The following is a 14,163-nucleotide window of genomic DNA, read 5'->3' as shown; positions in this document are numbered from 1 at the left end:
ACCCCCCACACTGCAACCCAGGACAGTGCCTCTTTGAGATTCTTAGTAATGAATTCACAATCTTTCCAAATCCAGTTGCACTTTCTTTGTATTAAACGAGAGGAGCTTGGTGTCTGTGTCGAGCATTCCCTGCGAGACCAGTAACCTAAAAACACAGTAAGCTGAAAATGAAATGCAGCAGGGAAATCTTCACTGCTTTGTGGAATTAGACCTTTGGCTGGTTCAGATTGAATGGTTTAATGTAAATCAAATCCCCAGTGCCAGATGGCACAAAGCAGAGAGACTTATAGCTGGGAAAAGTTGTGCTGGTGCTCCGGAAGTGTCAGTCCCTAGACAATAGCAGAGTTTGTGGCTGTGTTTCTGTCACAGCTGAAGTCCTGCATTTTGGGGAGCTTATAAAACTCTTTGCAGGCTTTGTTTGATCCTGTTTATTTACAAGTGAGAGAGGATGCCTCACTAAATTTATTTTTCCACTGGGAAATCTTGGCTTGCTGGGGTTTGACACCTGTCCACATGGGAGTCCCAAACCACAGGGGTTTGGTGGTGACACTGAGCAGCAGCTCTGGTGAGGGTACCAGGCACGAGGAGATCAGCTCTGACCTGCTGTGTGTGCAGATCTTCCAGGGGGTGCCTGCTGGTCTGTGTGTGTGTGAGCAGAGGCTCTGCTTGGGTAGAGTGAAATGCAGCTCCTGTTCACCATCCCTCTGCACGGCCCCTGCGTGGGGTGTGCTTCAGAGTTCCCTGCAGGGATTTAAGCTCTTCCATCTGGGGGATGGCAGCACGTAATCCTTCATAATCCAGCAGGAGTGCTCGCAGTAAATGTTTTGAATTCCAGAAGGTGAAAATCTTCATCCCATAAGGCTCCTCAGCATTTAGTGCTGGCCGTGCCACGGTGCCCAGGCTGTGTCCGTGGGGACAGCGCTGCCTCGGCTGTGGCATCGCCTTGCCAACACCCACAGCCTGCCAGGCCTCGTTGCTCTTTATTCTACCCTGCACATTTGCTCCTTTCTGTTCAAGGTGGATTGATTTCAATTAGCTTTTAAGTAAAGTAAAAGGTTTTGACGACCTTCAGTCCATCTCTGTTTCTGTGAGTGATGAGGATTCCTTCACACTTATTTCCCTGTGAATGTTACATTTGAAGCCAGTACATCCCTTCTTGGGGGTTATATATGTAAACAATCCTGATTATTGTTCATTGAACTTTAGTCTTAGATTGCCTGGATTTTATTCTGCCAGGAAATTTGTTGCTAGATGAGGATGGTTTTATTTGAGGTTTTCATGAGTTTATCTGGATGGAAGCTGAAGCCCAAATAAGGATTAATGAAAGCAGCATCTCAGGACACTTCGTTGTGCAACTCATTTTGCAGGATGCACAAGGCAGGAGCATTGTTAAAACATGTCTAACAGTGCTAAACAAGGTAAATGTTAACTTGCAGAACCACTTGCCCAGGTTTCTGTAGGTATGGCAGTGCTCGAGGGATTTCCAAACACGCAACAGCTGCCTGCCAAGTGTTAGTCAGCATCAGGCATTGAACACCCTGCTGGATTAGGAGTGCTGTTGGTTGCCTGTTTCTCTAGAGATGGGGTCTCAGGTATTTTTTTAAAAAATGCAAGAGCTCTAAAGAGGGAAGAAAGTTTCCTGCTCTTGAGAAAAGCCTGAGTTGGGGTTTCTTAGCTGTGAAGCATCTGGTTCCGTAAAGAAACTCCCTGCCCCTGGCTCAAACCCAGACCTGCTGTGGCACAGTAGGACCTGCAAGTGCTGGTGGCAGAACTGTGTCAGTGCCTGTGCTCAGCTCATCGTGCTGAGGGAACAGGGATGATTCCTGGAGCCCCAGGCATCACCTGGGCCAGTGCTGGAAGCCAAAGGCTCCGCTGTCTGTTCAACAGAATTGGGAAATGTTCTTCTTTAGCTCATTAAAGCTAGAGCTTTAATGCTAAAGATTTGTGACATTATTTTAGGAAGTTATTTAAATATGTTTAGGCCTTCCAAGGTGCTTTAATTTAAAATTCTATGTCAAGCTGGCTTATTTAGTAATGCACTTAGCATTGCCTTCCATCCAGCTTCCATTGCTGCTAAATATTAGTCGTAAGAATTTGGCCAGTTCCTCTGAGCTGCCTAACAGGTAGCTGGAACCTGTTTGGCTCCACAGCAGCCACCACTCAGGCTCACAGGTCAGAACCTGTGCTGGCAGTGTGTGAGTGAAGCTGTGATACCTTTTTACCTTCCTTTGAGCCCTAGTGTAGTACTTCACACTGATCCTGGGGTTTTCTTATTTCTTTATGCTTCCAAACAGATCTTTTGTTCTCTAAAACTAACTTGACTCTGGGGTGTATTACTCTGGGTCACTGTGCTGCCTGAGGCTTTTGTTCAGGACTTTGGCTCTGCTAATTGCAGCATTGCCACAGGCTATGCCTGAGTGTTCGCCCAGGTATCCGTGAAGTGAAGAGCCAGAGGCTGTCACCTGGGTATGAAGGAAATTGGTTTGCCTGGGATTTCTTCTCTCTTGGTCATAGCAGCCACATCCCACAGCTCCTCCCGCAGCAGCCACACATGGCCAGGGAGGAAGGTGCACAGCTCCTAGAGCCCTGTGGACTCTAGGAGTGAACACAGTGCCATACAGGTGTCCTGAGTGTGCTGGGGCATCCAGGCCGGGTCCTGTACAATGGAGCAGACAGAACGAGTCCCTGTGAGCACAGCCAGGCCTGGGAAAGGGCTGGCTGAATCCCAGGGGAGGGGAATCACCCTCTTCAGCTCAGCACGCATGGATTGCTTTTTTAGGGCTGGCTGCAGCTACAGGATAATGTGTAATGCTTGCCCAGCTCTTTGGGAGTATAGCGTTAAATACACATGGACTAATCCTGGCAGGAATGTGTCCTGTGCTGGCTGTGCCTCCCTGCAGCAGCCACTGGCTCACTCTGCTCCTGGGCCCTGCCTTTTCCACTCATTAGCAAAACCATGGCTCTGGCATGGTGCTTTCATCTCTCTCTGATTCATTAGTGCTGAGGGGATTGGCTGAGAAGGAGTGTTGCCTTGCAGGAGCCTCAAAACTTCCCGAGAAAAATGATCCTGTGGTGTGTCACAGCTCAGCAAAGGGTCTGGCAGGGGTGGGAGGAGTGGGAGGGTGGGACTGGGGCCCACACTGCTGTGCATCAGCTCCCTCAAGCAGCAGTGGTGTGAGTGAGATCAGCCTTTCCTTCTTTCAGGGCCCCAGGGGGAAAAGCTGAGACATCTTCAGAGCTCACCAGGGGCTGGTGGTGGAGAGTGTGTGCCACTGTGACAGGGTAAAGAAGGCTCCAGCCAATTCTGGCAGTGTCAAATGAGTTCTAAAAGCAGCAAGGAGTACTGGTGGTGTAGGTGCTCAAGTTGTGTTGTCACTGGCATCTGGACTGATGTGAATGCTGTAAGCTGCTGGGGAAATACATGGCCACAGTCTTAGAACAGGCTCTGAAAGAGCTGTGATTCCTTTTAAGGACTTTTCTGGAGAAGAACAAGTGATCCATATCAATAAATGGATCCCATTGAATGCCCTTCCCAGGGAAATATGTAGGAGCAGTGACTGTGAGGAAAGCTGTGTCTGGGAGGGATCCCTTGCTTGAGGAAACCCACCCCATTTCATCTTTCTCAAGAGCTGTAGAACATATCTGGACCTCTGCTCCATTAGAGCCCTTTGTCATTCTTCCTGCCTGCAGGGGAGAGGGGCTGGCAGAGATTTCCCTGGATAATAGTGAACACAAAGCAGTGGTAGAGTTCCTCCTGCCTCCCTGGGAGATCCAGGCCAAGACAGTGCTGCTGTCAGGGGGCACAGGGTGAGAGCTCACACTGCTCCTGCTGGTGCAAAGGAGTTCACCCTGGGGTACAGGGAGAGTGCTGAAGCCTGGGGTGAATGCTGTTCTCATTAGCAGTGCTAATTACCTCTCAGCACTGATGCTGAGTTCCAAGGACCCTGACATCTGGGGACTCTGCTCTCTGAATATCATCGTGTTGTGCTAACTGGGAGGACAGTAGCTGGCAGTACAGAAGGACTGTAACTGCAAAGTAAGTTTACTAACTTACAGTTACTAACTTGTAACTTTAACAACTTACAATTGATTGCCAAATTGTAAGTTTGGCAACTTAAAATTGTAACTCGTAACAATTGTAACTTTGCCAGTTACAATTTTAGTGCTGAAGCTGCTTAAATGGCATATCCAGTCCAGTGGGGAGTGTGTTTAAATCTGTTCTTTCTCGAGCTCTGAGCTGTAAATCAAGAGCCCTGGAGAGCTGAGCATCCCTTTCAGAGGAGGGCATGGACAAGCACTGCCGTGTGCAGCTTTTCCCTCAGCTCAGCATTCTGAAACCAAGATTAGAGACTCTAAAAACCGAGAAAAGAAAGTAAAGTTAAATAATTGTTTTTGTTAAGGCTGGCGGGTTTGGTTTTGTGGAGCTTGGGGTTTTTTTTCTTTGCATGCTGGTCTGGCTCTTTGCCCTGGGACTAGGAGGGCTGAAGGGAGAGAGATGAGGGAGCTGGTTCTGGTGCTTTGCCTTGGGACTAGGAGGGCTGAAGGGAGAGAGATGAGGGAGCTGGTTCTGGTGCTTTGCCTTGGGACTAGGAGGGCTGAAGGGAGAGAGATGAGGGAGCTGGTTCTGGTTCTTTTTCTGGGACTAGGAGGGCTGGAGGGAGAGAGCTGAGGGAACTGACTCCTGCAGCAGTTCTGACTCCACCGCTGTGTTTGCTCTCTGTGCACTGAGTCTCACGTGGGGCTTTGTCCTCCTAAAGCCTCTTGTCAAGATGTGTTCTTCATTCATGCATCAGTGCTACAAACACGTTTACAGCCACGTTAGTTATGGCTTGCTGCTCTCCCTCTGGTACCTTGTTAAAAAGGGCTGAAGACGTTGCCGTGTCCGTGGTTAGCAGATCGTGGCAGTGCTGTGGAGAAAAGGTGTCGTGGGGTTTGTGCCTTTGACTGCTCTCTGCTGGGCTGCAGAGCCAGCCCTTGGGGGTTGTGGCACGTAGGAGGGGAAGTGAAACTGGATCTCATTTCACCAGCATAGGTTAAACAAAATGAACACTTTCAGGAGCTGTAACCCTCTGCATTCTGTACTCACTGGAGATGGCAGATTGTGCAAGAGGACTTTCTAACCGTTCTCCTAGCAGTGCTTCCTTTTTTGAGCTGTGTGCTCAGGTTTGTTTTAACAAAATGTTGGTCCTGCATAGACATTTGAAGAGCTCCATGCAGCATAAGGCACACTTGGCACATTGTTGGCTTATTTAATGCAGCATCTTGAGCTCTTTTTGGAAGGGGTTGGGGCCACGTGCTGCTCACACAGCATCACTGGACTGTGCTGGCAGGGAGCAGGATGTGCATGGTTGCAGGGTTGGGGGGAGGGTCAGGCTGAGCAGAGACCTGAGCTCATCCTGTGAGCAACACAGCTTTGAGTTGTTTGCCAGGTTAACATTGCCATGTTTTGCTTCACCTCTCCTGAAAACTCCCTCTGCTAGGAAAAACAGCTTTATGGGCACCAAGAGCACCTGGTGCTGTGGGGCAGAGCCTGACACTGGGGCAGAGCCTGTGCTCCATCAGTCCTCACCTGCTCTCCTCCCTTCCAGGTGTGAATGACAGAGGAGGTGCCCCCGACTGCACTGACCGACGTGAACCTGCGCCTGCTGTGCCACGATGACATAGACACAGTCAAACAGCTCTGTGGAGACTGGTTCCCAATAGAGTATGTGACTGGGCTGGGGGGTGTGGGAATGCACTGGTCCAGGTTGGAGCTGACACCAAGGGCTCTGCTGCCAAGAGAGCAGCAGGTTTGGAATCTGTGCACTGTGGGGGTGTTGCTGTTACTGGCCCTTTGCTGCCTGTCCCACAGGGTCCTGAAGGCATCAGAAAGTTCCTGTGCATGGATTTTGGCAGAAAAATGGGTTTTATAAGGAAGGGGGTAGATGAGCTCCTTGGGAAAGGCTGTGTATGAGGTGGGGAAAGGAGCACACCTCCAGGAAAAAGGACAGCATCCCTGTGCTTGTGAAAGAAGGTTGTGTCCTGGAGTGTGTGCCAAGAAAGCAGCCTCAGAGCTGAGCCAAAGCAACATGGAGCAGCTGTTCCTGTGGGACTGACCCTCTGGATGTCTGGGGGGAACTGAGCAGTATCTGCCTGTGCCCTTGGGATCACTGCTGCTCCCAGAGCTCTGGCTGGAAGCTACTCTCAGCCTGTCCCAGTAAATGCCCACAGCTACACAGGCACGGGAATGAGGAGCTTCTCTGGGGCACAGTGACAGCTTTCTGGCCTAAAGCATCCAGGGAAACTGCAGCTGGAGACTTGAAGGGTTTTTCTCTTTAGCTTTGTTGAGAAGGTTTACAGAGGATTTTAGCAGATTATAATTAAGATTGCATAAAATGTAACAGGCCAGCAAAAGCATTCATAATATTTTGAATGTGTGGATTTCTTTTAAAGGCAAGGCTGAACTCTCACTTTGCCATAGATCAGTGTATGCTGCTTTCCCTTTAGGAGCTGCAGGAGGAGGAGGAGGAGAGGTGGGGGCTGGTGGTGTGATTTTTTTTGCACCAATATGCAGCTTTTTTTTTTCACATGTGTATCAAATTAATGAGATCCTTACACTCATAGATGAGGGCAGATGGATCTTGGAGTTAAAAATAACTTGCTAAAGATGGAAGTGAAAGCTTTGGGCAATGAATGTAACATGAAAATGTGATTCTCTCAGCGAGGTAGGAGGCCATTACATGATGCCATTGAAAGAACCCAGAGTACCAAATGGACTGCAACAGCTGTTTGCAGTTTATAGAATCATCAAGGGTGGAGGAGACCTCTAAGATCGAGTCCAACCATTAACCTGTCACTGCTGTAACCCCTAAACCAGATCCTCCAGTGTCAGATCCAAACACCTCTTAAACAGCTCCAAGGATGGTGACTCCACCACTTCCCAGGGCAATATTCTAGTGCCTGAACACCCTAACAGGGAAAACATTCTTCCTAACATCCACTGTGAATCTCCCCTGTCTCAGCTTATGACCATTCCCTCTAGTCCTTTCCCTGCAGCCATGGCAGGAGAGACATCCCCCACCTCAACAAGCCTACTAATTCAGGTAGTTGTAGAGAGCCACGAGGTCACCTGAGCTGAGCAGCATCTCAGCACACGCCTGTTCCCATGGGCTCTGCATCCCCAAACATTCCTGTTTTTCCTTCTTGCCCAGGTACCCTGACTCATGGTACCGAGATATCACGTCCAACAAGAAGTTCTTTTCCCTCGCGGCCACGTACAGAGGCTCCATTGTGGGGATGATCGTGGCAGAGATCAAGAGCAGGACGAAGGTGCACAAAGAGGTATGGCACTGCACTGTGCCCCAGGGTGACATTACCCACTCCTTGCCATGGCCAATGGGGTTGGCACCTGCTTGGGGAATTGTTTTTCCCCCTCTATTGAGACACTTGATCCTGAGTTAATCTAAGGGATGAAGCACATGTGGAATTCTGAGAGCACTGAGTGCTATGGGTCCCATCACTTCAGCTATCTGCCTTTACCTCAGAGCTTGTCAAAGGCAGAAGCTATGTCTTCAGCAACTCTAACAAAAGGTTCCTGTTCCAGCCAAGGGCTCATTCAGGCACTGCTCTGGGCAGTTGGGCCTGTGGAACATGCTCCTTGTCCCCTACTGCAGTACAGAGATCTCCAGCTGATACGCAGCTCAGGGGAACTTGCAGGCCATGAGGTCTTGCTGGGTTGATCTAGACACTAATGGGAGACTCCAGAATTGGCATTTTGAATCCTTCCTGGTGAATAAAGCAAATATGTTCTGTCCCTAAGCCCACAAATAATGTATATAGTAAGGAAGCATCATGATTTGTGTTCTATGTCTGGGAAGATGCTATGACAGTAGGAATGGCCCCAAAGGGACCATGCTTAGATTTTTTAACTTCCTTTCAGCTAAGACTGTTCAGTGAAGAGACTTTTCATGGTGTAACCTTGTTTTCGGGTGTTCAAGTACAGGATTCTGTCTTTCTCCTGTGCCTGCCCAGGTGTCCTACTAAATAACTTGTCCTATCTCTACTCAGGATGGAGATATCCTAGCTTCCAATTTTCCTGTGGACACTCAAGTTGCTTACATCCTAAGTCTTGGAGTGGTGAAGGAGTTCAGAAAACATGGAATAGGTAAGAGGCTGCTAAGTGACAACTGTTGCTGTTTGCCCTGTGTGGTCAGTGAATGTGAGTGAAGGGAGCTCCTTCACACACCGTGGGATGGGCTGTGACTGGGACAGGCAGGTGGGAAGGTGATGTACCCACATCCCCTTCCTGCAGTGCACTGGGAGGTTTTTACTGGTGTGGCCATAACACAATATGCAAATATTTCTAAAGAGCACACAGGGCTTTGTCCATCTTGTTCCCAGGGGACAGCTGAGCACACCCAAAACTTGCACTCCTGCTGCTGAGACTGACTGGCAGGGTGTGCAATGATTTTCTCTCATGGGTATCACCAGCCTGGTCCCTGAGGCAGAAAATGGAGCTACTTTTAAGCTTTCAGCTTTGACAGGTAGAGGAAAGAGTTAGAAACTGGCAGAGAACTGGAAGGGAGTGTAACTGGGACTGGTCAGATCTTGGTGCATGTCCAGGTCAGCTCTGAGTTCCTGCAGCCACTTGGAATGCTGCAGTCAGAAAGGCTTTAGACAGTGTGCCCTGTCACCCAGTCCTGCCCTTCACTGCAGTTCCAGGCTGAGCTGTAACTGAGCTGCAGAGGGAACAGGCCAGGTTTGCAGCATGACCCAGTGCTGTACTCCTGGAGTCTCTCCAGTGGATACAGGTATCACTCATCATCTCCCAAGTTTTAAACTTTGCTTTGAAATGCCACTGGAGAGATTTTTCTGTGCAAAGAAGACAGTATCAGCACAGAATGATGTTCAGAGAAGGTGGCAAAAGAGTCTTCTGTAAAATTGTGGTAGTTTTGAGTCTCCTTTCAGTTTCCAAATCCTGTAGTTTTTCCCAACTCCATCTTGCTGGAATTTTCTCCTGTCAGAGTATTTCCTGTACCCTTTACATCTGCACAGCATGTTGCTGTGCTCTCTCAAACACTTTGAACTTGTACCTGTAGCAACACAACCTAAAGAAGCTGCTGCTGTTTTTTCTGAGACCTTTCTCTTGAGAGTGTTTCTGCTGGTGTTTGAAGCTGAAGCCTTTCATACAGGAGGCTCCTCACCCCAGGCATGCTTCTAAGCATGCTCTGATTTTATTCTGGCAGACAATAAAAGGTTTGGTTTCTAGTTCTCTGTTATTGTTAAACTGGAGGACAGCTGGATTTCTGTGGGGGAGAAGACTGGAATATCTCGTAACAAAATTTAACTGCCCTCCTGTTGATGTCTCAGGGTCTTTGGGGCTTGGCTCATCCAAATTCTCACTAAGTACCAAGTGACCATGCAGTCAGTGCTGCTGACTTCTGCTCTGACATCCTGTGGGTCCTGCTGGAAATCCTGTGTGCCCTGGGCACTGTGAACCAGCAGCAGACATCTCACCCCTGTGTGTATCAGCTGAACTGCTGCTTCACCCTGGTGCTACCATACCTGGGGGCAGAAGTTCCTGTGCAGGTTCTGCTGAGTCCTTCATGCCATGCTGAGGTGGTGTGGATGAACCTCCAGGTCTTGTCTCTTGGGGTTAGAGTCTCCTCTGTGCCCTTCTCTGGTTTTTCTTACTGGCTGCAGCAAGTCCAGGCTGGATGAGGCTGTGCCTCTGCTCTCCTCCTTAGAAGTGATTTAAATAAAATCCCACCAGTTCTTAGATGTTGAGTTCAGATGACACAATGCAATAACTGCTGGTGCAGTCCTGTTTTGATACTCTGCTGTTTTAAATAACTTGAAAGTAAATAGATGTATGGGGTGGAACTGATACCATTGAAAATGACTTCCTGACCTTCCCCAAATCCAGGAGCTGCTCAGCTGGGGGTAGGTGATATTGTCAGAGTGCCGCATCTGCCTCATCCTTGTGGTTACTGAGTCAGAGCTGTGTCTTTATGGAATCTCTGGTTTTTGAAGCCATGCTGATAGGCGAGATGAGATTCCTACCAAACCCCTGTGGTGTGTTCTGGGTGGGGTCTGGGGCATCCAGGTGTATGCAGCAATCCCTGCTGGGACACGGCATGGGAGGCCCCACGAGCCCTGGTGCTGTCCCTGAGGAGGAGGCTGCACCCTGTGATTGTGCTGCTCTGCCCTTCCACAGGTTCACTCCTGCTTGAGAGCCTGAAAGATCATATCTCAACGACTGCCCAGGACCACTGCAAAGCCATCTACCTGCATGTGCTCACCACCAACAACACAGCAATAAACTTCTATGAAAACAGAGACTTTAAACAGCACCACTATCTCCCCTATTACTATTCCATCAGAGGAGTCCTCAAAGATGGCTTCACCTACGTCCTGTACATCAACGGGGGACACCCACCCTGGACAATCTTATATCCTTTACCTGCAGGCTGGTGAGCAGAGATCAAACTCTGTTCTGGGCTATAGCAACAGCTCTGGGTTACCCAGCAGAGCGTGGGCAGGCTGGGTCTGTGAGTTTAATCTGAAGCTGGAAGGAAGGCGATGTTAGAGGGATTTCACAGTAATCCATGTGTCCCCAAGTTCCACCAACTCCTCTGGGAGCATTTCAGGGAAGCAGTGTAGGATGGCTGGAACAAGTTTGATGCCAGTGATAGTGAATGCTGGTGTTAGGCCAAAGTGCTGGGCATGCTTTGGCTTGTGGGGTGCAGGATTTAGCCAGAAGCATGGCAGAGAAACCCTTGGTCTTGCTTCCTGTGACCTGGGATCCCCTACGAGCCTGGCCTGGATCTCAGCAGGCTTCTCTCACACTGACTTAGGGTGTTTGTTTCACGTCACTGGATCATGGAGAAGGAACTTTGATCTCTGTCAGGTGTAGCTGGTCAGTCCCCAGGCAGGGATGGACTGCAGTACCACAGGAACCTGCCGTGGAGGGCACAGGGAAGTGGCTTAGAGGAGCTATTTCCCATACAAGCTGGAGCCAGCATTCCCAAATTGCCATCTTCTCCAGGGCAGAGCAGACCAGCTGTTGACAGAAAGGTGCAGGCAATGAATGCAGGATTTCCCTGAGCAGAGCAGTGTCACTGTGCCAGCCCACAGAGCCGTTTCAGTTATGTTGCAAGTCACAGTGTAAACGTTGCTGTCCTTAACTGATGGCCACTGACTACCTACAGCACATTGGATCAACACTAGCCAGCCTGAGCCCCTGCTCCATTCCCCAGAGGATATACAGACAAGCCCAGAGCCTCCTCTGCAGCCTTCTGCCCTGGTCTGGCATCTCTGCCAAGAGCGGCATCGAGTACAGCCGGACCATGTGACGACGGAGGTGTGCGGGAGGCCGAGGTGGGTACCTGGGCACCAGTGCCACTGAGCTGCTGGGGAGCTGCTGGGGAAATGTGGGCAGCACTGTGCTCTAGCTGGTGCCAAATTCCTGCTTGTTTCATTGGAAGGGAATTCAAACTGATCCTCGTGTGCTTGAGCCCAGAGCCCAACAGCAGGTGGAAGCTGAGCCTGCTGTCCCTTTGCTTTTCCCAGCTGGGCCCACAGTGACCGAGCTCTCGGTGTCCCAGCACAGTAGCTGGTAGCCCATCTGCTGCCAGTGGCTCCCCAGTATGCTCATCGAGGACCCCTGTAACCCCTGGTTTCCCTGAGACACTGCCCTCTTCTCTTTCCATAGGCTTGTTCCTCCTCCCTGTGACCCACCCGGCTCTGCGCTGGCTCCAGTGATGACAGCTCTTGGCCAGTGACCCAGCAGGGCCCTGGCTAGGACTCCCTGTGCCACAGGCTGACTGACCTTTGGTAGACTTCACCCTGGTGGGCTGCAGCCCTGACCTGCCCCATGGGGCTGAGGGCCCTCGGTGTCACCACTCCGTGTGCATGTTGCACTGTCCCCAGCACTTCCCACGCCTCCTGTCTGTCCCTTCCCATACACGTGATGCCGAGGGGCTCAGCTGCTGCTCCCACCACTCCCTCCAGGGCTGCTCAGAGCAGCTCTGAGAGGTTAATCAATCTGCACTGACAACATGTAACGAGCCCTGAGTGCCCCGGCAGGGTGGCAAGGGAGGAGATGGGTGAGGGGAGTGAGAATCATGTCTAGGTCCTGCCAGATCTGCTGCTGCTGCTTCCTGTGGGAAACTTACAGGGAAGTTTCAGCCCCAGCAGCCCTCTGGAGCGACAGAAAAAGAAGAAAATAATCAGGATGCATCAGGTAGAAGGCAGGGAATGAAACTGCTATTTCATAGTGAAATATATATATATCTATTATACTGTATAGATCTTTCTGCCTTTGTCCAAGCTGGAACAGAGTAAGGAGGGGAGCTGGGGGTGTAGAGCTGCTGCTGCAACCAGTTCAGGCCAGAGCCCTTTTCATCCCCTGCATGTGCCCTCCCTTGGCACTGGGCTGGACTTTGCAGGATCTTGAGGGATGGGCTGTCTGCACAGATCTCCAGCTGCTCCCTGGTGTTTTGGGCTATGGCCTGGGTCCCCCTGGGGCTGTGGGGGGCAGTCTCAGCTGCCCAGTGTGTCCTGGCTGCAGGACCCTCCTGGGGCTCTGCTCACTGGCAGGGAACATCCCCACGAGCTGCAGCCACCAGGGCCCTGCCTGTGTCCCAGAGCAAGGCTGAGTGCTTTACTTCAGAGCTGTGAGTCTCTGCAGCTCCCCCAGCCCAGGTGTCTATGGAGGAGCAGCTACCCCTGCAAACCTTCCCTGGCTGAGGTTCTTCCCCTGCTCAGCACTGTGTTCCTCAGTCCCCTCTCTCTCTGGGACTGGAGTAGAGGGGTCCAAGCAACAGTTGGTGCAGGGCCTGGATGTGGTGGCACTGCCAGCTCTGGCAGGAGACACCCACTGGGTACTGTGTCAGTCTGGGCCCTAGAGAAGAGCCAACAGGTATGGTGTGACCTTGCAGCCTGGGTGACTGCACAGTCCTGTTGCTGTCTGTGAGCCCCTGAGGTGGCAGTTCATTGACACGGGTGCAGGAGTGAATTTGCTGTGGGTGGTACTGTGCTGGGGCCTAAGAAGGGTGTCTGGCCCTCACCTGGACAACAGGATTACCCTGGGGTGGCATGTTTGGTGTCTGGGAGCAGCAGAAAGCTGTTCTGGGTGGTGCTGGGCCACCCGGGGCTCAAAGAGGTGTAGCTCAAGGATTGATACAAAGTAAAAAAAAAAAAAGCATTTAGTATTCATGCTGGGCACTGTTGGAAAACCCATCCCTGGAGACCTTCAAGCCCCAAGATGCCATGGCTGACCTCGGACTGGGGCTCTTCTACCCCTGTGCCTCTGGTTCCCCTCCAGTTCAGCAGCACCAGTGGCACTGGGTGGGCCCAGCTGGTCAGGAGCAGGGCTACTGCCACCCCTCCCAGCCCCAGCACTTTTCCAGGGGCACTAATACTTCCATCCACCCTCAGCTGTGTCACCACTTCTTAATTTTGGGGTTATTTTTTGCTTAGCCACTTTTTACTTAACAGATCTGTTGGTTTAACATTTCTTTAGCAGCCCAAGCCCCTGGTTTTCCTCAGCTCTTGCTTCCCTCTAGACCAGAATGAAGCTCTTTCTCTCCTGACAGCCTGGAACTGATGTGTGTGTGTCCCCCACCCACTTTCCTGCCCTTTACACAACCCAACTCCACTGCTGCACCATGTCCTGAGGGGAGCTGCGACTGGTCTGTGTGTCCTCCTGCCACTCTGTCCTGAGGCCTCGGCCCCTGTCCCTTATTTATTGCAGACCACTGTGCTGTTCTGACAGCTAAACATCTTCAATTAAACCAAACCTCTTTTCTGAGTCATTTGTCCCTGCACAGCAACCTGCTCTGACCGTCTCCATGCCTTGTGCTCTGCCACATCACGGGAGCACTGCTGACCCCTCTTCACTGGAGCTGAGGGGGGGCTCCTGCCCTCCCACTGGGACTCTGCTGGATGGGTGGAGGATTTTCGTAAGGGCTGAGCTGAAACACCTCCCTCCCCCCTGCACACAGGGACCTGGCACTGGGCTCCTCCCTGGCTGCCTGGTGTGGTGTCAGCAGGACAAAGAAAGGCCCATTGAGCACAGCCAGTGCCGGGGAGGTGCTCCAGCAGCACAGACAGCTGCTCCCAGGCCCCTGCCTGCAGCCCTGGGGTGCAGGAGCCCCTCTGGGGCGACCCAAAACCTGGACA

At 51.1% G+C, this 14,163-nt stretch overlaps 1 protein-coding gene across 2 annotated transcripts in view; it reads left to right on the top strand.

The window, feature by feature from the left end:
* Positions 1 to 11,333, top strand: part of NAA60 (N(alpha)-acetyltransferase 60, NatF catalytic subunit) — a 17,123-nt gene extending 5,790 nt beyond the window's left edge. Inside the window, exons 2-6 of one of the 2 annotated variants that reach the window (XM_009071317.1) lie at positions 5,589 to 5,704; positions 7,191 to 7,320; positions 8,047 to 8,143; positions 10,196 to 10,430; positions 11,177 to 11,333. In XM_009071317.1, the coding sequence (XP_009069565.1) occupies positions 5,595 to 5,704; positions 7,191 to 7,320; positions 8,047 to 8,143; positions 10,196 to 10,430; positions 11,177 to 11,333 (729 nt within the window). In that variant the 5' untranslated portion in view covers positions 5,589 to 5,594. Of the gene's footprint in view, positions 1 to 5,579; positions 5,705 to 7,190; positions 7,321 to 8,046; positions 8,144 to 10,195; positions 10,431 to 11,176 lie in introns of those variants that run through there. The other variant, XM_009071316.1, reaches the window with a different exon arrangement.
* Positions 11,334 to 14,163: the final 2,830 nt, after the last annotated feature.

Source organism: Acanthisitta chloris, unplaced genomic scaffold (assembly GCF_000695815.1).
Source record: "Acanthisitta chloris isolate BGI_N310 unplaced genomic scaffold, ASM69581v1 scaffold12883, whole genome shotgun sequence".
Classification (NCBI taxonomy): domain Eukaryota; kingdom Metazoa; phylum Chordata; class Aves; order Passeriformes; family Acanthisittidae; genus Acanthisitta; species Acanthisitta chloris.
The sequence above is the reverse complement of the archived record's forward strand: the minus strand, read 5'-3'. Positions and strand labels throughout refer to the sequence as shown.